This window comes from Bos indicus x Bos taurus, chromosome 9, assembly GCF_003369695.1.
Source record: "Bos indicus x Bos taurus breed Angus x Brahman F1 hybrid chromosome 9, Bos_hybrid_MaternalHap_v2.0, whole genome shotgun sequence".
In the NCBI taxonomy this organism is placed as follows: Eukaryota; Metazoa; Chordata; class Mammalia; order Artiodactyla; family Bovidae; genus Bos; species Bos indicus x Bos taurus.
In genome coordinates, this window is record NC_040084.1 from 104,413,938 (window position 1) to 104,435,433 (window position 21,496).

General features: G+C 42.4%; 1 protein-coding gene across 2 annotated transcripts; it reads right to left on the bottom strand.

The window, feature by feature from the left end:
* Positions 1 to 548: 548 nt before the first annotated feature.
* On the bottom strand, positions 549 to 18,285 carry PSMB1 (proteasome subunit beta 1). 2 transcript variants are annotated; one of them, XM_027552122.1, is made up of 6 exons: positions 18,116 to 18,285; positions 15,209 to 15,316; positions 11,253 to 11,334; positions 7,360 to 7,489; positions 1,502 to 1,608; positions 549 to 836 (listed from the first exon to the last, which is right to left on the bottom strand). In XM_027552122.1, the coding sequence occupies exons 1-6, from the start codon at positions 18,226 to 18,228 to the stop codon at positions 651 to 653; spliced, it is 726 nt and encodes a 241-aa protein (XP_027407923.1). In that variant the 5' UTR covers positions 18,229 to 18,285; the 3' UTR covers positions 549 to 650. The 2 variants fall into 2 exon arrangements, with proteins under 2 accessions (XP_027407923.1, XP_027407924.1); XM_027552123.1 differs by lacking the exon at positions 15,209 to 15,316 and having other exon boundaries at positions 18,116 to 18,280.
* Between the last annotated feature and the right edge of the window lie 3,211 nt (positions 18,286 to 21,496).

The window sequence follows — 21,496 nt, forward strand, 5'->3', positions numbered from 1 at the left end:
GATGATAGATCTTAGCATACTCTACTTATATTAACTAACATCTCAATGAAACTGAGACAGTTAAAGGTAATCTGTCCATCAAGGCAAGCTAGGCTGCTGCTGCGTCACTTCAGTCTTTCCGACTCTGTGCGACCCCACAGACGGCAGCCTACCAGCCTCCCCCATCCCTGGGATTCTCCAGGCAAGAACACTGGAGTGGGTTGCCATTTCCTTCTCCAATTCATGAAAGAGAAAAGTGAAGGTGAAGCCGCTGTCGTGTCTGACTCTAAGCGACCCCATGGACTGTAGCCCACCAGGCTCCTCCCATGGGATTCTCCAGGCAAGGGTACTGGAGTGGGTTGCCATTGCTTTCTAGTGGCAAGCTAGGTGGACTAAACACATTCTAAACATGTTTTTTGTAAGACGGGCTGACTATCGTAAGATGATAAACTGACCAAAAGAGTCCGCTTAGCTTTGGATGACAAAAAAATACAAGAATGAAGAAAATGAAAGGAAAAAGAAATTCTATGTTCTAGTTCTGTCCTGGAAGAAGACAAGTTATAACAAAATAAGTGCTTGGGGTTTTATTTTTTAATAAAACAAGTTACTTCAACAGTTTCAAGGTACAAACTTGGCCAGTTTTGAGCTGATCGGTGACAAGCGCGCAGAAGTCAGTCCTTCCGCAGAGGAACAGTCTCCTCCCTGATGCCCTCCTTGGTCACGATGCAGACCTTGAGTGCATCCCCGGTGTACACATCTCTCTCAGCAGCAGAAATGAAGACATCTTTCACAAGCCGCATGGCCCTGTCCAAGGACAGTGGGACATGCTCCACATTCTGCATGTTCTTAAAACCAACCTAGTGGGACAGGAGACTTGGATGAGGCATCTTGTGATCATGCAAAGGAGGTCCAGTCTCCCCCAAAGCTTTCACAGGTCTCAGGAGTCAAAATGAATACATCACACAAACTTAAAATGTCCCCCAAGTGAAATGTTTCTAGACCTGGCCGAATTACCCACCTGACACCTGACAAGCATCCACTAAGACAACGTCCCCACTCCTGAGAAGCGCACAGTAGAGGGCTAGACACATGAAAGCCAAGCATGGTTACAGAATGTGCTGAAACTGAATGCAGCCAGCAGTAACCGAAAAGGGGAACAATTAAAAATATACATGGAAGTTAGAATACAAAATGAGGTGACAGAAATGGAGAGACTGGGGGAGAAATGCATTTTCATGATCTCCACATAAAAATGGCAAAAGGAGAAGTGAAAACATGGGCTAACCACTATAGACACAAGCACCCCGAAGTCACGAGAACAAGGAAGAAGCTGGAGCCGTGGAAGTGAGTGGCCACAGGGGAACCAGCAGAACAGACAAGAAGGTGGGCGAGGCCAATCAGCCAAGAGAGCTCAGCAGTAAATTACAAAAGCCTTGATTTCTCGGCTCCCCTAGCTAACGAAGAGAAGGCAAAGGAAGGCACTTTGGGTTCACCTATCACCTCCTGGATGCAGTCTCCTTACCTGGTTGTCAAGCAGGGGCTGCAGCATGGCACTGGCTGAGCCTCCAGCCTTGAACGAGTCTCTCTGGTAGGACCCTACCGGGTCAAAGCTGTACACGGCTCCCTTTCCTTAGAGAAGAAAAGTCTCCGTAAAAGTGAGTCCTGACAACATTCCCAAATTATGGTAAAATAAACCCAATCAAAGTATGACACAATATGGACTATCAACTTGGCTAAAATTTAAGAAGTGCGGTCTGCTCCTCCCCTCCCCTCAGAACACAACTGGAGGCCCTCCTGCCCACTCCTGTCCACAACAGCATTTGCCACAAGGAGCTTCATACTCTTCAAGCTGCTGTCACCGACTACCGCAATGGGGCTCCCTGTGCCCAAGGCGTGCTAGCAGTCACAGCTGCTCTAAGTTCTGCACCAAACTCCTCACAACATTCCTAGAAAACTAACTGGTGCAACTGCAGTGAGGAAACGCATTTAAAATTTCTCCTAGTGCTAAATATAAGCAGAAGCACAAAAAACTTATTATGTGTTTTTAGATTAATGGTAAGCACACTCTTTACCATCAGTACCATTAAAAAAATCAATTTAATAAAGAAGAAATTCCAGAACAACACAAGTGTCACATGTAAAAGGCTAGATTTGCCTAAAATGTAATCACTTGCCTTATACTAGCAGTATGAAACACTAGTATTTTTGGGGGGATAAGAAAAACCAGAATCTGAGTACAGAGATTCTTATCATGACAGTTACAGAGACCTGTCGGGGGGTAGGTAAATGGGTTCTCAGGCTCTCCTGAAGTAAGTATAAACTGTCATGCCACTGGAGTCAGAATCCACTGAACTATAAAAGTACATACCCTATGATCCAGCAATAATTTCACTTACAGAATTAAAATTTACCTACAAATAATGCTTATATAAACACACAAAGCAGTATGTACAGGATCATTTATTTATCTCTGAAAGAGCAAAAACTTACAAGCAACCTAAAATCCATTAGCAGAAACTGTTATGTCCACACAGCAACGTCAGCCTAGGAAGAAGCTGGGACATATCCACAGGACGTGTCACAGAGGAGCTCTGCAGTGTGTGTGGCACAGTTTCATTTTCATTTAAAGGCATTAAGTAAACAGCACACACATTTATACAGGCACACAGAAATGTACAGAAAGATTAATGAACTGTACTTATTCATCTTTGTGGGATTACAGATGAGGAAAGGGAATCACTTTATAAGCTTTGGTATTGACTTTATTACAAAGAACATGTGTCACTGTAATTTTTAAAAGAACTTTTAAAAACAACTGTGTTCTGAGTGTGAGAACTCATGAGTCATTTATAAAGCATGACTTAAAAACTAATAGATTCATGCAGAATTCTGCAGAATTACACAGACATACCCCTAAGCCTAACAACCCCACCAAGAAGGCAGCATCTGAGAAAAGAAGTGTTTTGCTAGACGTAAGCTTGGAACAAGAACCCAGATTGCAGCAAGCAAGCTCACCAACTTCGACACATAAGCAAAGGGCTATGAAGGACAAAATCAAAGGATAAAGGATAAAAAGACAAAGGATAAAACCAAACCTCGTGTTATCTTTCATGAGGCCAACAGGCCACAAGTAAAACAAGGCCCCAGAAATTTACCCAAGGGTAGGGGGCTTCCTAGGTGGCTCAGTGTAAAGAATCCACCTGCCAATGAAGGAGACACAGGTTTGACCTCTGGGCCGGGAGGATCCCATATGCTGTGGAGCAACCAGGCCCGAGGGCCACAACTACTGAACCTGTGCCATAGAGCCCAGGAGCCCATGTACCCCGGGGCCTGTGCTCCACGCAAGAGAAGCCACCGCAATGAGAAGGCTGAGCACCGCAACAAAGGGCAGCCTGCACTCGCCACAACCAGAGACGAGCCCACACAGCAGCAAGGACCCAGCAGAGCCGAAACTACATATAAACATAAATAAAATTATATATATGTAAAAAGATTTACCCAAGGGAAGCCAACCTCAGAAAACCACACACAACAGCTTTGAGGAAAACGAAAAGAGTAGAATATGTCCAAGACCACGGCTTCCAAGACCCCTTAGAAGAAGCAAGAAACATTTGTGACGTAAGCTGAAAACAGCCGTGACAAATCAGCAAGAAAAAGACTCACCTGTGCATAAAGAACAAGCAATGACTAGCACATGGGTCAGTCTCCAAACGAGAAATGAAAAGGGCAATAAACATGAAGACACCCAAACTCAATAAAAACAAAGCATATGTATAAATTATAACAACATATTTACTAGGCAAGGCCTTCAAAATGTGTTAAAATTCTGATACTGGTTAGAACGTCAAAGCAAAACAACAAAACCCCAAAACAAAAAGATAAAAATGGTACTCTCACCGCTGCTGGTGAGTGCAGGACCCTTTCTGATGGGCAAGCATGTGGTATCAGCAGAACGGAAAACACAGATATTCTCTGACCTAGAAACTCAACTTCCAAGAATATTTTCCAGGGAGATAAGAATAGGAGAAGTACACAAAAGTTCAGGTAAGGGGAGGCATAGTATTGTTTCTATTAAGGAAACTGGAAACAATGTAAATGACTCTCAGAGGATTAGCGGGGAAATTCTGATGCAGCTCTACCCCACGGGTTGGCCATAAAATCATCACCCACGTCTTTATCCACCAGCACAAATCTACCCCATGATAATACATCCACGGTACAGTCAAGGAGAAACATGCGAACTGCAGCCTACGTACACAGTGCACAGGCATACATGCATACCAAGACGTTTAACAGTGATTACCTCTAGGCGCAGGCTTTGGGGATTCCCACTTTTATCTTTGTATCTTCCAATACTATTTGACTACTTCTATAAGCATTATTGTTTTCATTATAGAAAAACCAAAGTCTTCGTTAACTTGGGGGAAGATTCTTTTAAAGGGGTCATGATCGCAACTGGAGAAGTGAAGGCGCAGAAGTCAAGCAGCAGCTGCCGGCTGTGCTCAGTCAGCTGTCGCCCAGCGTCCTGAGGGTCTCCATCAGGAACACAGCCCACCTCCAACACAAAAGACAGGAAACAATCTCAAGACTCAACAGAGGCTCTGGACTTGGGAGCACAAGGCTTAGGCACAGACAGAGTAAATTCAAGAACAGAAGTGTTAAATGGAGAGCTGATGAGCCACTCCACCAAATGCTTTTATGACCAAATTTTGATTATCACTCTTCATTACAAATGGACAGCCAAAATCAAAAGAAATTTGAAGGAAGCCTCCAACATAGAAGACCACAGCCAAAATAAACAAGACCAAAAAAGCAATCTGATAAAATGCAGAGAACCTTTCAAAGGAAGTACCCCCAAAATCTAGCAGTAACAGCATACTCAAAAAAAATAAAGGAGCTAGAAAGTAAGAAAAAGCTCTTGGAAATTAATGATGGAGGAAACAGAGAGAGTTCAGTGAAGAATGAGGCACTGAAGTTGAGAAAATCTTCAGAGCAGAACAAAAAAAACCCCTAACAGCTAGACAACCCTAACCCTAATAGCAAAAAACAGTAGGATGGAGAAAAGACTCTAAAAGCAGAGACTCAAAAAGGTCTCCTGATACCTTTCTTCAGAAATTTCTCTATCAACGCACTCCACTAAACAAGGAAATAAACCAAGAAAGAGGAAAGGATGGGAGTGAAAGCGCTCAAGACTGTCCTGGGAAACAGGAAAAGAAGGCAAAGGACTATTTCACTACACATAGAAATTCCTCTTAGGAATAAAGATCAAATTAAACCAGACAAGACTAGGAGAAAGAAAAAGGTTAGAAAAGCCTGAGAATACCACCAAAGCAAGCTAGAATGTTGGCACGTGGAAATCAAAGCCTAGGGCTCTGAAGTCAAACAGATCCAAACCTGAGCTCTGCCAGTCAGTATACACGAGGTTTCTCAAATCAGTGACACTGAAAACTTCCAAGACACTGTCTGGCCTGCTGAAATTCAATAGCAGCTATTATTCATGTTGGTAAAATCTGAATTTATTAGCCTGACATTCAAGTCAGACATAACTGAAGTTAAAAAAGGCTCCAGAGGAGATCGTGCATGTTCAGGGAGAGTAACAGAAACACACATTACCATACGTAAAATAGACAGCTAATGGGAATTTGCTGTATGACGCAGGGAACTCAAACCCAGGCTCAGCAACAGCCTAGAAGGGTGGGAGGGATGTTCAAATGGGAGGGTAATGGGTAAATGTTGATGTTTGGTAGAAACCAATGCAATGCTGTAAAGCAATTATCCTTTGACTAAAAATCAGTCAAAAAAAAAAAAAAGGCACCAGAAGCATGCTGGGTGTTAGGCAAGCTAACCTGCGGCTAGAATCACTCAGGTTAAGGGTAACTAATTTCTATTCACCATTTCTATGCTTTATATTTTCTCTGTTTTTACGTATGAAAGCCTAAAAACGCTGTGTCAACCTAAAGTGATCCTAACACTCTCATATGTCACATAAGGGGTGGGGTTGAGAGAGAAAGGGAGAACAAAGAAAAACACCTGTGAACGGGGATGGACAGGAGTAAAAACTAGAGAGAGAACATGAAAAGAACCTGACTCCTTCTGACCCAGAAACCTTCCCTCTAAGAAAGACAGACTTGGGTTTCCCTGGTGGCTCAATGGTAAAGAATCCGCCTGCCAACGCGTGGGTTCAACCCCTGATCCGGGAAGATTCCACACATCCCAGAGTAACTAAGCTCACGTGCCCAAAGCTACTGAGCCTGTGCTTCAGAGCCTGGGAGCCGCAACTCCCGAAGCCCGCACACCCTAGAGCCGGCGCTCCGCAATAAGAGAACCCACTGCGATGAGAAGCCTGTGCACCACAGCGCAGAGCAGGCTCCACTCACTGCAACTACAGAAAAGCCTGCACAGCAAAAAGGGCCTGGCACAACCAAATACAAATAAAATTTTTTTATAAAAAGAAAGACATAGATATTTCAACCATACTCTCCACAGACATTTCTGTCCCTTCTTTTCACAATCTCTGTGCTTGTGCTTAGTCTTTCAGTCGTGTCTGACTCTTTGCAACCCTGTGGACTGTGGCCCACCAGGCTCCTCTGTCCATGGGACTCTCCAGGCAAGAACACTGGAGTGGGTTGCCATGCCCTCCTCCAGGGGATCTTCCCAACCCAGGGATCGAATCTAGGTCTCCCACATAGTAGGCGGATTCTTTACCATCTGAGCCACCAGGAAAGCCCTTTTCACAATGGACTACTCTAAACTACTCCCAGGACACAGATCTGTCCTGGGAGACTGTATTTGATTTTTAGAAGCAACTAAAAGTTCACTCAAATCAGATCTGGTGAAAAACACTGTTGCCTTTTCTGGGTAACACAGCTTTAGATCAAAATGAGCATGAAAATGGCAAGTAACAACGCTGATTTTCCCTGGCCCTCCTGGTCCAACTCTGACAGAAATTTAAAGAGGTGTTTCAAAAATGATCCAAGAACACTGGTGGAAAAGCATTTCTTTTACAAATTACTTTCAAAACAATGTTTTGAAATCAAATATGCTTGTTACTGAAGTGTCATTTCTTAAAATTATATTTAGGTCAAGCTTCTCCAAGTTTCTTTCTGAGATTAAAATGCTAAATATCTACTACTGAACTCATGCAAGGTCTTGAGAAAATACCTGTAAAAGAACTGAATGCCCAACATTTATTTAACACACGACTTGCTGTGTCTCGCTGGATAATCCTTTACTTTCCTTTTTAGCTTCCATTTCTTCACTGCCTTAATTACGAGAAAATAAAGTTGCTGGGCAAGATGGTATCCAGATTTTATCAGCTCTGGATGGAAACACACGTAAGAAATGCTACCCACTCCATCACCCACAAAGGGAACACCCTACCTTCTTCATCAAGCCCCCCGATGATGTTGTACACATAGTAGGGGAAGAAGCGCCTGGAGTACAGGATTGTGGACAGCATCGCAGCGATTGCCCCAGTGGTCATGGCCTTATTGTTGGAATGCTTGTACATCTGCAATTATTAACAAAACCAACAGGCATGTAGAGGCAGAATATACTAAAGACTAGAACAATGAACAGCAAATGGAAAAGAATGAAAGCATTTCCTGGTGAAATGGGAAAGGACGCCTGTTCCTTTCATGATTAAACACCACAGTAATACAAAACAAAATAGTATTTTATTATGTCCTATCGTTGTGGGGGCTACAGACATTTCTCAGGGAGAGAACGCCAAGTTGCCCTCAGCTCTCCAGTTTGGAGGCTCCTTTCCATGCCAGCCTCATCTCAGGCCCTCTTAACTCAAGAGCAAATACACACAAACAGATCACATGAGGCAACCTGGAGAGGATATTCCAAACTCAGCTCTCCACTCTGCAAACTGATAGTGGTCAGGGAAATAAAGCCCATGGGCCAAATCCAGCCCACCACTTGTTTCAGTCAAGTTTCAAGGGAACACAGTCTTGTTCATTCATGAGATATTGTTAGTGTCTGTTTTTGCACAGTTCAGTCCAGTCGCTCAGTTGTGTCCGACTCTTTGTAACCCCATAAACTGCAGCACGCCAGGCCTCCCTGTCCATCACCAATTCCCGGAATCCACCCAAACCCATGTTCACTGAGTCGGTGATGCCATGCAACCATCTCATCCTCTGTTGTCCCCTTTTCCTCCTGCCCTCAATCTTTCCCAGCATGAAGGTCTTTTCAAATGAGTCAGCTCTTTGCATCAGGTGGCCAATGTATTGGAGTTTCAGCTTCAACATCAGTCCTTCCAATGAACACCTAGGACTGATCTTTAGGATAGACTGGTTGGATCTCCTTGCAGTCGAAGGGACTCTCAAGAGTCTTCTCCAATACCACAGTTCAAAAGCATCAATCCTTCGGTGCTCACCTTTCTTTATAGTCCAACTCTCACATCCACACGACTATTGGAAAAACCATAGCCTTGACTAGACAGATCTTTGTTGACAAAGTAATGTCTCTGCTTTTTAATATGCTGTCTAGGTTGGTCATAACTTTCCTACCAAGGAGTAAGCGTCTTTTAATCTAATGGCTGCAATCACCATCTGCAGTGATTTTGGAGTTCAAAAAAATAAGTCAGCCACTATTTCCCCATCTATCTGCCATGAAGTGATGGGATTGGATGCCATGATCTTAGTTTTCTGAATATTGAGCTTTAAGCCAACTTTTTCACTCTCCTCTTTCACTTTCATCAAGAGGCTGTTTAGTTCTTCACTTTCTGCCATAAGGGTGGTGTCATCTGCGTATCTGAGGTTATTGATATTTCTCCCAGCAATCTTGACTCCAGCTTGTGCTTCTTCCAGCCCAGCGTTTCTCATGATGTACTCTGCATATAAGTTAAATAAGCAGGGTGACAATATACAGCCTTGACGTACTCCTTTTCCTATTTGGAACCAGTCTGTTGTTCCATGTCCAGTTCTAACTGTTACTTCCTGACCTGCATACAGGTTTCTCAAGAGGCAGGTCAGGTGGTCTGGTATTCCCATCTCCTTCAGAATTTTCCACCGTTTATTGCTATCCACACAGTCAAAGGCTTTGGCATAGTCAATAAAGCAGAAATAGATGCTTTTCTGGAACTCTCTTGCTTTTTCGATGATCATGTAGATGTTGGCAATTTGATCTCTGGTTCCTCTGCCTTTTCTAAAATCAGCTTGAACATCTGGAAGTTTACCGTTCACATATCACTGAAGCCTGGCTTGGAGAATTTTGAGCATGACTTTACTAGCGTGTGAGATGAGTGCAATTGTGCGGTAGTTTGAGCATTCTTTGGCATTGCCTTTCTTTGGGATTGGAAAGAAAACTGACCTTTTCCAGTCCTGGTTTAGGGCAGATTAAACAGTTGCCACAGAAACCAAATGGCTGACTCCTGATTAGACTCAGACAAGCCTCTCTCTTTTCAGAGAGGGTATCTGTGAGAGACGGGGGCAGCTCTACTTTGTATGAACCCAGCAGAGGGCAGGGTCTTAATCCTTAGAGCATCTACCACGAAGAACGGAGTATCCAAAACGGCACCTGACACGGTGATTTCTGATCCAAGATTTACTACGTCCTGACAATTCTAAATTATCCAATAAAGTAAATGTAAGTTAACCGATTTGTCAGCCACAGCCAATATCTCTAAAGAGAAACCTAAGAACTGCTATAAAATCTAACAATGACAAGAGTATAAAGAAAATTCTTCATTTCACTTCAAAACCAAGCGCCAATATTTATTCACCTCACCATTTACATAACAGTATGTGAAAGAATTTTCAAGTACTGTGCACTGAGTTGAACTCACTGTACCTTTTTGCAATTTTATTAACAAAATACTACTTTCCATGTCAGGTTTATTTTTGTCCTCTAAATGCCTTTTACAAACTGCATTCGGAATCATATAAATGTCAATATATGTCACTACAGCTTTCAATATCAATAGATTTTAAACAAATGTTAACAACTGGTAAATACTCAATGAAATCATTCCTGCACATTTAAAAAGGTAAGTGTCAGTTAAATTCATTACATGACTCCAGTAACCTTACTCGTAATCTTAAGGGCTATCCACAAGCAGGCAAAACAGAACATCAACCCTGCTAACCTTTTCATGTACCAGCTACACTTACCAACTACTATACTAAATATTACAATATATAGCCTAGAAAATTAAATATTAAAACTAAGAAGATATAATACTGATACTGTTAATATGATCAATAGGAATTTAAAAACGTCACCAAGCTATATAACTAAGAAACAGAGCTACACTTCTGAGTATTGACATACGGTGACTGAGAATCCTACCCTAAGCCTGTACTTTACGAACTAAGAAGAGAGTCGTTACTAAAAAATCTATATGAGTGCAGCCCAAATTACTCCTATCCTATTTTCCCTGAAATGATCTGAAGCAAACGCTGCTAATACACACAGGGCAGAATCAACATCTAGACCTGCCTCTGCTTCTGTCAAGTCAGCTCCCTTGCTTCAACACCCCTGCTGCCAGAGACACGCAGGTGGGGCAGCGTCAGCCCCTCTAAGACTGCACTGCAGGTCAGTTATCTTATTCTCTTCCTCCTCCCTCACCCCACCCGCTCTCTTCCACTCCCACCCACCTTGTGTCAGATCTCCTTCCTCAGCTGGCTGTCAACTAAAGACTGGTGGGGTCAGCTGAGAATGACTGTGCCTCTAGTCCAAACAGCTGGCTTGTCCTTCTGCTCATGCTAAGAGCACATGCTGTCAGGAGAGCGTGATGTGTTGGCTAATGGTGTTTCACACCAAGCTCCGGTCTAAAAGCCCGCCTCCTCTGCAGAAACTGATCTGTTTCATTTCTGAGAAAACTATCTTCAGAAGAAACCCCTTCCAGTCTACCTTAAAAAGGAGAGATAATCCTTCGCTTCATATTGTACGTGTATTTTAACAGAAAGGAACTTGCCGTCATTTACATTATGCTCCTCTGATGATGGCTGTATTAACAAGAGCGTGTCATTTGTAGTGTGGGTTAAAGTTTCACCTGCTAAACTAGTTCTTCTCCAGCTAGCAGTAGCCATGGTGGATGCTTAGTATTAGTATTAGTCGCTCAGTCGTGCCTGACTCTCTGCGACCCCATGGGCTGCAGCCCACCAGGCTAAACTGTCATGAGATTTTCCAGGCAAGGATACGGGAGTGGGTTGCCATTTCCTTCTCCAGGGGATCTTCCCAACCCAGGGTATGTATGCTTAAAATAATCTAAAGAACTTTTGTTATTAGCTTTCAACAGTGTAAACATGTACAAAAGCATCTACCTTTAGTCTTGCTTCAATAATTTTGGTCAGGGTAAGACAATCTCCATGAAAACCGCTACATCCAATGACTGTTTTGTCTGTTCTGTTAAAAAAAAAACACACCACATTTCAGGAAACAGTTGGTTTAACAGTAAGGCAAAACATGTCTTGATTAATTTTAAATTTAAAACTCAAATATGATTGAATTTTTTAAATAAGGTTAGGTTGAGGGCAGCCAATTTACATATAATACAACCCAATGCCCACACAGAAAGTTTCATAGATTTGACTGCATAAAAAAATGAAAACTTCTATAAAAATATGATGAATTAAAAAATATATATACACGACCAAAGTCTACTTTTAATTTCCTTATTCTACAAACAGTTCCTAAAAATACAAAATGCATTAATAGCATAATAGCTCTTGGGGATAATGTGCATAGTTAATAACATCATACTGTATATTTCAGTTGCTAAGAGTAGAGCCTGTAAGTCCTCATCACAAGAAAAAAAATGTTATAACTTGTGTGGTGACAGATATTAACCAGACTAATTGTGATCATTCTGTAATATACACAAATATGGGATCATTATGCTATATACCTGAAAGTATTAAAATGTTATATGTCGATTATGTATGCGTGTGCTCAGTTGCTTAGTCATGTCCAACTCTTTGCAACCCCATGGACTGTAGCCTGCCAGGTTCCTCGGTCCATGAAATTTTCCAAGCAAGAATACTGAAGCAGGTTGCCATTTCCTACTGTAGGGGATTTTCCTGACCCAGGGATCAAACCTGCATCTCTTGCACCCCCTGCACTGGCAAGTGTGTTCTTTACCGCTGCACCACCTGGGAAGCCCCCAAATGCCAATTCTACCTCAACACAAAAGACACCCTGTGATGGGAAGGTAGGTGACTTACACCAAAGTGAAACTTTCAGTGCTCAGTTGTGTTCAACTCTTTGCGAACCCATAGACTGTCGCCCACCAGGCTCCTCTGTCCATAGAATTCTCCGGGCAAGAATACTAGAGTGGGTGGCCATTCCCTTCTCCAGAGGATCTTCCTGATCCTGGGATCAAACCCAGTCTCCTGAAGATTCTTTACTGTCTGAGCCTCTAGCTGCTGCTGCTGCTAAATCACTTCAGTTGTGTCCGACTCTTTGTGACCCCAGAGACGGCAGTCCACCGTCTCTGGGATTCTCCAGGCAAGAACACTGGAGTGGGTTGCCATTTCCTTCTCCAGTGCATGAAAGTAAAAAGTGAAAGTGAAGTTGCTCAGTCGTGTCTGACTCCTAGCGACCCCATGGACTGCAGCCCACCAGGCTCCTCTGTCCATGGGATTTGCCAGGCAAGAATACTGGAGTGGGTTGCATTTGAGCCACTAGGGAAGCCCCTAAATTATATGAAAGTCATATAAAAAGAAACACAAGTCACCATAAACATATAAAAGAGTCTCCATGCCACTCATAAATTAAAATCTTAAAAAGAGACCATTTCAGCCTAGTAGAATAATAATGCTTAATGCTAGTGAGGTTGTGAAAATCAGGTACTCTCAGAAACTGGGAAGGAGTGTACACCGATCCAGCTCTTTAGAAAGGTTGTTTGACAGCATCTACTAAAAACTTAAATGCACATTACTTTCACTCAAAAATTCCACTGCTACAAATATACTCATGCAAGTTTGCAAAGATAAGCTCTAGGTTCACGTGTAAGTATACATATTATTTTAATGACTCTCCAAAACAAAACAAATACAACCCAAATGCCCACCAGAGAGTACTTAATAAAATTTTTGTGTATCTTTGCCGACAAAGGTCCGTCTAGTCAAAGCTATGGTTTTTCCAGTAGTCACGTACAGATGTGAGTTGGACTGTAAAGAAAGCTGAACGCCAAAGAACTGATACTTTTGAACTGTGGTGTTGGATAAGACTCTGAGAGTCCCTTGGACTGCAAGGAGATCCAACCAGTCAGTCCTAAAGAAAATCAGTCCTGAATATTCACTGGAAGGACTGATGCTGAAGCTGAAGCTCCATTACTTTGGTCACCTGATGTGAAGAAGAACTGACTCAGTGAAAAATATCCTGATGCTGGGAAAGACTGAAGGCAGGAAGAGAAGGGGACGACAAGATGAGATGGTTGGATGGCATCACCGACTCAATGGACATTAGTTTGGGCAAGCTCTGGGAGTTGGTGATGGACAGAGAGACCTGACATGTTGCAGTCCATGGGGTCGCAAAGAGTTGGACACAACTGAGCAACTAAACTGAACTGACGCCTCAAAAGTTAATTCCTAAGTCTTGATACTTATAAGGAAACCTAAACCCATCTCATCAAGAAATGATCAGCAGAGGCCCTTTCTTTCAGAAATAAAACATACTTGTCCAGCTGGGGAGACCACTGACACTTCTAGGGTCATCACCAGCATTTCTTGATCTCTCTATAACCAACCTCACTGCTCTGAGCCAAACCCCAATATACCTTAAGGCTTCACTGCCTGTACTACCAAGAATGGCTGATAGTATCAGGAAGGTAAGACAAAATCTGAGCTTCAGAATGCTTTTGCCAAATATCCAGGTACCTAAATGAAGAAGAGTTTTTCTGCAAAGAATAAAGAGTAAATATAAGTTTCAAACAAGTGGGGGAAGAGATAGGTTAGACTCTAGGTCAGCCCCAAAGGGCATGGGATCAGGAGCATGCAAGCAATTCATGTGTGACCCAGTGCCTGTAATGCATGACAGCAACACAGAAGTAACACTGTTCTCTCTATATATACCTGAAGTATTTCATTAAAAAAAAAAGAGAGAGAGTATTCACTCAGGAGGCATACAAGCTAAAACAGAACGTTACAAAGATGAGCAGAATCTCGTACAAGGACAGTATCTATAGCATTATTTAAGTTTTATTCATGATATTTACTACTTTCACTTTATAAAAGTTACATCTTAAAAGACAAAAATTGTTGCATGGGTATGCTACAAGGGCTTCCTTGATAGCTCAGTAGGTAAATCCTGCAGGAAACCTGCGTTTGATTCCTGGGTCAGGAAGACCCCCCTGGAGAAGGAAATGGCAACCCACTCCAGTATTCTTGCCTGGAGAATCCCACCGACAGAGGAGCCAGGCAGGCTACAGTCCATGGGGTCACAAGAGTCAGACATGACTTAACAACTAACTCACCACCATGCTACAAATCAGAGAAGAGAAAAGGGTATCAAAAGATGGACGTGGACAGAAAGGGAACTGGGAAGATGAAGACAAGCTTACTGCTCTTTAGGCTGCGGTGTAGGCTGGGCCACGCCCTGCAGCACAAGGCCCACCCAAAGGACGTGAGCCTCATCAGCCCACTCCTGACAGAATTCAGGATTAAGAAGTGTCTGTGTAGTAACCTAAGAGTAACCACCATTTCCAACTGTGTCCAAAAATGTTAAATACAAACCGCTGTTAACATGTAAGGTACATTTAGTTAGTAATTTATGCAGATTCCCCCCACCCCAGTACACATGACTTTATTTTCTTATGTTTTAGAAAAAACATAGCCACCCATTAAAACTGTGAGCCATGGATATAACTGCTTAAGATATGGGTAAATTGAATGTTTTAGGTTTTTTTTTAAAGGTGCAGATTAAAAAAGAATCCAAAGTACATATGATAAAGTAGTAACAATGCTGATAAGACCTAAATGATAGTATATGAGCACTGACTACAGAATTATCCTACCTTTGTTGTATATGTGATATTTTTTATAAGATGCTGAGTAAAGAATATTTAAGTTACCAAAAACACTGTTGGTACCTAAATATGACAAATATTATGAAGACTACATACTGAATTATTAGAAAATAATTTTCTAACAAAAATACAAGCTAAGCTCCAAACAGGCAATCTAAAAATTCATGAAACACATCATTTAAAACCTGAATCTCTCGCAGCATTAAATCATCACAAGGTACTGAAAACATGTCCTTAGAAATATTTACTTACAATTTGTAACATTTGGGGCTGTCCCGTGTGTGAATTGAAAACCCTTCACTTAATCTAGTGTCAGAAGCAACAATTGAAAAATCTTCTCCAGCAATTGCCAATACAGTACTGAGGGGGAAAGAAGGAAAAACAAAATTAATAAATTCTTCTGGACATTAATAACACCTTTCCCAATATGAGAATGCTCCACAGCACATACTGAGATAAAATCTACTAGATATAATCAAGTGCAGGATTCAGGTGGAAGAGGAAACGATCAGGGGAAAGGATCCCTGGCTACAAGTCATCTGGGAAAAAAAAAAAATTAAGAACTTCCTTAAAAACACAAGTCAAATCAGACCAAAGGTTCCTTAGCAGAAGACTACAGGAACATCTGGCTTCCCTTGTGGCTCAACTGGTAAAGAATCTGCCTGCAATGCGGGAGACCTAGGTTCCATCTCTGGGTTGGGAAGATCCCCTGGAGGGCATGGCAACCCAGTCCAGTATTCTTGCCTGGAGAATCCCCATGGTTAGAGCCTGATGGGCTACAGTCTAAGGGATTGCTAAAGAGTTGGACACAACTGAACGACTAAGCACAAACATCACTAAATTATCACCATCATCAAAAATTTAAACATTATTGATTAATATGTATCATTAAACAATTACTGATACTATAAAATGGCCAAAGGCCATGGCCTTGCCTGCTGGGGGAGGTGTAGACAGGGATACAACACAAGATATCTGAGCTCAAGAAAGAAGGGCTTAATGTGGTTTTATCATTTTTTATTTTTTGATCACGCCACACAGCATGTGAAATCTGTTTCCCCATCAGGGATCAAACCTGTGTCTCATGCTTTGCAAGGGCAGTCTTAACCACTGGACCACAAGGGGAGTCCCGGGGCTTAATGTTTTTAATTTCTTTATATCCAAGTCCTTATAAAATTGTCTTGCTCTCAGGAGACACCCAAGCATCTTTTGGAAAATGGACCAACAAAGAACAACCTTTTCCCTCTGTGGCTCTGTTCAGTGGAGGCGGAGAGGATGAGCTCTAAAAGCAGACTGTGTGGGTTCAAAGTCTGGTTCTCCTGCTTAGAAGATACGAGATAGTCAACTGCTTAACTTCTCAAGGCCTCAATGTCCTCAAACACGTATCAGGGATGACAACAGTAGCTACTTTATTTGGGTGTTACAAGCATTAAACGGACTAAATTGTTAAGCCTTATTCCTGTGCCTGAAACATAACTGGTCCTCCAGTTAAGTGTTAGCTATGATCCCCCTGGCGTAAGTATGATCACCGAGAACTTGGACTCTGAAGTTACCCGAAACCTGTCCATGCCATAACAGCTCTGTGACCTTGGACAAATTATCAAGTTGATATTAGCAGTTCCTGTGTTAAAGGTTGACTGAGTTAAACTGCATAATCTTAAAGTACTCAGTGACAAATGCACAGGCTAATCACTTGGGAGTTTAACCACATTCAGTCAGACTAGAAAGACACAGGACTAAGTCTTATTTTGTAGAAGCAAAGGCTGCCCAAGAGCCAGCAATAAATGTTAAAGGAAAAGAACACAGATTAAGAAAAGGTAATTTAATATCAGAAAGCCATAAGCACTAACTTTAGAGCAGTAATTGGATTACAAAGGTTAGAAGGTAAACACCGAATACCTTACAAGTCTCAAGCAGAATCTGCAACTGTCTCATGAAATAGGTCTAATAACTCATTTTGTGATCCCACCACTTCATTAGTTGTCACAGGAAATATTTAAAAGTGCAATGATAAAAGCATTCATAAACTTCATAGCAACACAGATATGGATTCAAGTCCTGGGGTTCAACTTCACACCAGCGCTATGACTAACAAAATTTAACTTCTAAGAGCCCAAGTTCATTTGTAAAACTGAGGTATATATCATCTAACAGTCAGTCATCATGAGGATAAAAAAGATACCTGCTTTCAATCTACAAAATGCTTCTCTTTTGATTCTTCTCTCAAACTATGACTAGCTAAGGAAGATAAGGAAATCTGGGTTCAAGAAGCTGAGAGGTAGGTACCAAAGACCACACTCCTCTTTAGTGTGAGACAAGGCTAAAATCACAGACTTCCAATCTCTTTGCAAATACCCTGAAAATCTACACTAAAATTTCAAACCCATAAGGACCTGAGTAATTAATCTGGTCACTGGATGGTCCTTAAAGATTACCAGATTAATAAATTGGGTGTGTACGTTTCAAAGTACAAAATTTGGCCCGCAAACTATAAACGATGCTTAAATACACAGCTCTTCGCAGTTAGGAGTCCTAAAGAGAGTGTCTTTCCACAACCCTAGTTCTTTTAGTGCGCTATCAAGGAAAAGTATTAAGACAAAGCTGGTAAGTTAAAAAAAAAAAAAGAAAAGCATAAAACATGCAAGAATCACATATTCAAAGGCCCCCCTTCTGAGTATTTTTTTCCCTGAACTTATGCCAACCCTTAAAAATAAACACTGATCAATGAAACTAAGTCTGCGCAAGTAATCCTACCTGCTATTTAAAACAACTCAAAATGGTGATTTGATTAGATCTTTTAGCTAGACAACTACATCTAATCACATGGCCAATCAACCATCAACTTTAAAATCAGATGCTCAACCTGCCCCGTGCCTGCTGGCTCGAGAAACACGTTCAGACAGACAGGAAACGTTAGGTCCATTTGTAAAGCTCTTCCAGAGCGGAGGTCAGGTGTCAATTTCTATCTGCTGTCTACGTAAAGCTGGCCGTCCACATCGAGATCCAGTAACCGGCCTATAACGTGAAGCCCTGAAGAACAAGACCTAGCCGAGCACCCTCGGAGAGGGAGGCCTGAGACTGGAGGGGCAGCGCCGGGCACACAGGCTTAAGCAGGGATATGGAGGAAGAAAGAGAAGGCGGCGGCTCTGCGGGTTTTACCCTCCGTTGAAAGCGTAGGGCGAAAAGCGCAGCTGCAAAGGGCCCACGGAGCTGTGAGGTTCCATGGCCAGGTCTCGGCCGGCGCCTGAGTACGCAGCAACGGAGGACAACATTCCGTGGCTCCGCTCCTGCTGTCTCACGGCAAGATGGCTGCCTCGACCGGAAATTGTGCCGCTTCCGGTTTCCGCGGCGCTGCCTCCGGCCGCTCTATCTCACGCCAGTCGTTGCTCCTGGAGGCCAGAGCCGTCGCCTTCCAGTCGGTAGCCATTGCCGGTTCCTCGTAGAGACCTGGCAGTGAGGTACAGGCTTTCTTTTCCAGGCAAACATTCGAAATCACTCGTGATGGATAGAAATTTTAAAGTCTGAGTTTACAAAGACATTGGAAAAACTATGGAGCAACGGAAACTCGAAGACTCTCTTGGAGTGTAAATTGCTACTGCTGCTAAGTCGCTTCAGTCGTGTCCAACTCTGTGCGACCCCATAAACGGCAGCGCACCAGGCTCCCCGTCTCTGGGATTCTCCAGGCAAGAACACTAGAGTGGGTTGCCATTTCCTTCTCCAATGCACGAATTAGAAAAGTGAAAGTGAAGTACCTCAGTCGTGTCCGACTCTTAGCGACCCCATGGACTGCAGCCTACCAGGCTCCTCTGTCCGTGGGATTTTCCAGGCAAGAGTACTGGAGTGGGCTGCCATTGCCTTCTCCGGAGTGTAAATTAGTACAGCCGTTTTTCGAAAAGGGACTGGCATTACTTGACATAGTTGAAATACACACACATCATGACCCAGCAGTTTCATGCCGAGGTATGTACCCTGGCCAGAAGACATGCAAGAATATTCATAAAAATGTTCTTAATGGCCCCAAACTGGAAATGAGCTAAATGTCCATAAACTGCAGAATGGATAAAGCAACTGAGGGATGTGCCAAAGCAAGAAAATTAACTGACTTTGGCTAGAGGGAAAGGTCCTGCTTGGCTAGGGATGGGTTGGAGGTTGTAGTGCTAGCAATACTGGGTTTCTTTACGTGATTTAATGCTTGCCTGCTCAGTCGATCAGGCGTGTCCGACTCTCTGCGACCACATGGACTATAGCCCACCAGGCTCCTCTGTCCATGGGGTATTTACACGCAAGAATACTGGAGTAGGTTGACATTTCCTCCTCCAAGGGATCTTCCTCACCCAGGGATCGAACAGCCATCTCCTGTGTCTCTTGTATTGGTCGGCAGATTCTTTACCAATGAGCCACCAAGGGAACCCTTTGTTGCTGTTGTTCGGTTGCTAAGTCGTGTCCAACTCTTTGCAACCCCATGAACTGCAGCCCGATAGGTTTCCCTGTCCTTCACTATCTCCCAGAATTTGCTCAAACCCATGTCCATTGTGTTGATCACATCCAACCATCCCATCTTCGGTTGCCGCCCCCTTCCTTCTCCTCCTGCCCTCATTCTTTCCCAGCATCAGGGTCTTTTCTAATGAATCAGCTCTTTGCATCAAGTGGCCAAAGTATTGGAGCTTCAGCTTCAGTCTTTCCAATTAATATTTATGGTTGATTTCCTTTAGGATTGTCTGGTTTTATCTCCTTGCTGTCCAAGGGACTCTCAAGAGTTCAAAAGCATCAATTCTTTGGCACTCAGCCTTCTTTATGGTCCAACTCTCACATCTGTACATGACTGCTGGAAAAATCACAGCTTTGCCTATACAGACTTTACTAGCAAAGTGATGTCTCTGCTTTTTAATACACTGCCTAGGTTAATCATAGCTTTTCTTCCAAGGAGCGAGTGTCTTTGAATTTCATGGCTGCAGTCACTGCAGTGATTTAGGAGCCCAAGATCAAATCTGTCACTGTCTCTACTTTTCCCCCATCTATTTCCCATGAAGTGATGGGACCAGATGCCATGATCTTCATTTTCTGAATGTTGAATTTTAAGCCAGCTTTTTCACTCTCCTCTTTCATCCTCATCAAGAGGCTCTTAGTTCCTTTTCACTTTCTGGCATTAGAGTGGTATCATCTGCATATATGAGGTTGTTGATATTTCTCCAGGAAATCTTGATTCCAGCTTGAGGTTCATCCAGCCACACATTTTGGATGATGTACTCTGCATATAAGTTAAATAAGCAGGGTGATAGTGTATGGCCTTGATGTACTCCTTTCCCAGTTTTGAACCCGTGCATTGTTCTATGTCTGGTTCTGTTGCTTCTTGACCTGCATACAAATTTCTCAGGTGATAGATAAGCTGGTCTGATATTCCCATTTCTTTAAGAATTTTCCATTGTTTGTTGTGATCCACACAGTCAAAGGCTTTAGTGAAGTCAATGAAGCAGAAGTAGATGTTTTCCTGGAATTCCCTTGCTTTCTCTATGATTCAATGGATTTGGGCAATTTGATCTCTGGTACTGCTGCCTTTTCTAAATCCAACTTGTACATCTGGAAGTTCTTGGTTCATGTACTGCCCTTATTTGATTTAATACCGTCTATTAATCTGTACACATGTTTACATACTTCTTTATATGAATATCATATTTTACAATTTAAAAATGTTAATAAAAAAAGCAAGCAAGCCTTTAACTAATATAGAATGGACTGTTTGATATATACATGCAATTCTGGAAGCAGAAAAAGATATTTGAAAAGTACTTTTTAAATTAAAACTTTTCCTATACTTTACTGTAAAAGGTAAAAGGGTTTTCTTTGATGGTTATGGACAGAGAAGTATTGTATTTATTTGGGTACTGTCCTGGATACAAAAATTCTGTAAAATCTTCCCTATCCTTAAGGAGGACCCAACCTCATTGATTATGTGCAGCACAAAGGAAGCAAGCTAACAAGCATTACAACCTGCAATTATGCCTAAATGAACCACAGGATATTAGAGATACCAAAGGAACATTTCATGCAAAGATGGGCATAATAAAGGACAGAAATGCCATGGTCCTAACAGAAGCAGAAGATATTAAGAAAAGGTGGCAAGAATACACATAAGAACTATACAAAAAAGATCTTTATGGCTCAGATAACCACAATCGTGTGATCACTCACCTAGAGCCAGACATCTTGGAAGGTGAAGTCAACTGGGTCTTAGGAAGCGTCACTACGGACAAAGCTAGTGGAGGTGATGGAATTCCAGTTGAGCTATTTCAAGTCCTAAAAGATGCTGCTGTGAAAGTGATGCACTCAATATGCCAGCAAATTAGGAAAACTCGGCAGTGGCCACAGGACTGGAAAAGGTCAGTTTTCATTCCAATCGCAAAGAAAAGCAATGCCAAAGAGTGTTCAAACTACTGCACAATTGCACTCTTCTCACATGCTAGCAAAGTAATGCTCAAAATTCTCCAAGCCAGGCTTCAACAGTACGTGAACTGAGAACTTCCAGATGTTCAAGCTAGATTT

Coding starts and splice junctions, on each gene's coding strand:
- PSMB1 (XM_027552122.1), bottom strand. CDS start 18,228: ATGTTGTCCTCCGTTGCTGCGTACTCAGGCGCCGGCCGAGACCTGGCC. Junction 7,490..11,252: donor TTATTGAAGCAAGACTAAAG/GTAGATGCTTTT, acceptor TAATAATTGCAG/ATGTACAAGCATTCCAACAA. Junction 1,609..7,359: donor CGGGGGGCTTGATGAAGAAG/GTAGGGTGTTCC, acceptor TTCTTCTCTAAG/GAAAGGGAGCCGTGTACAGC.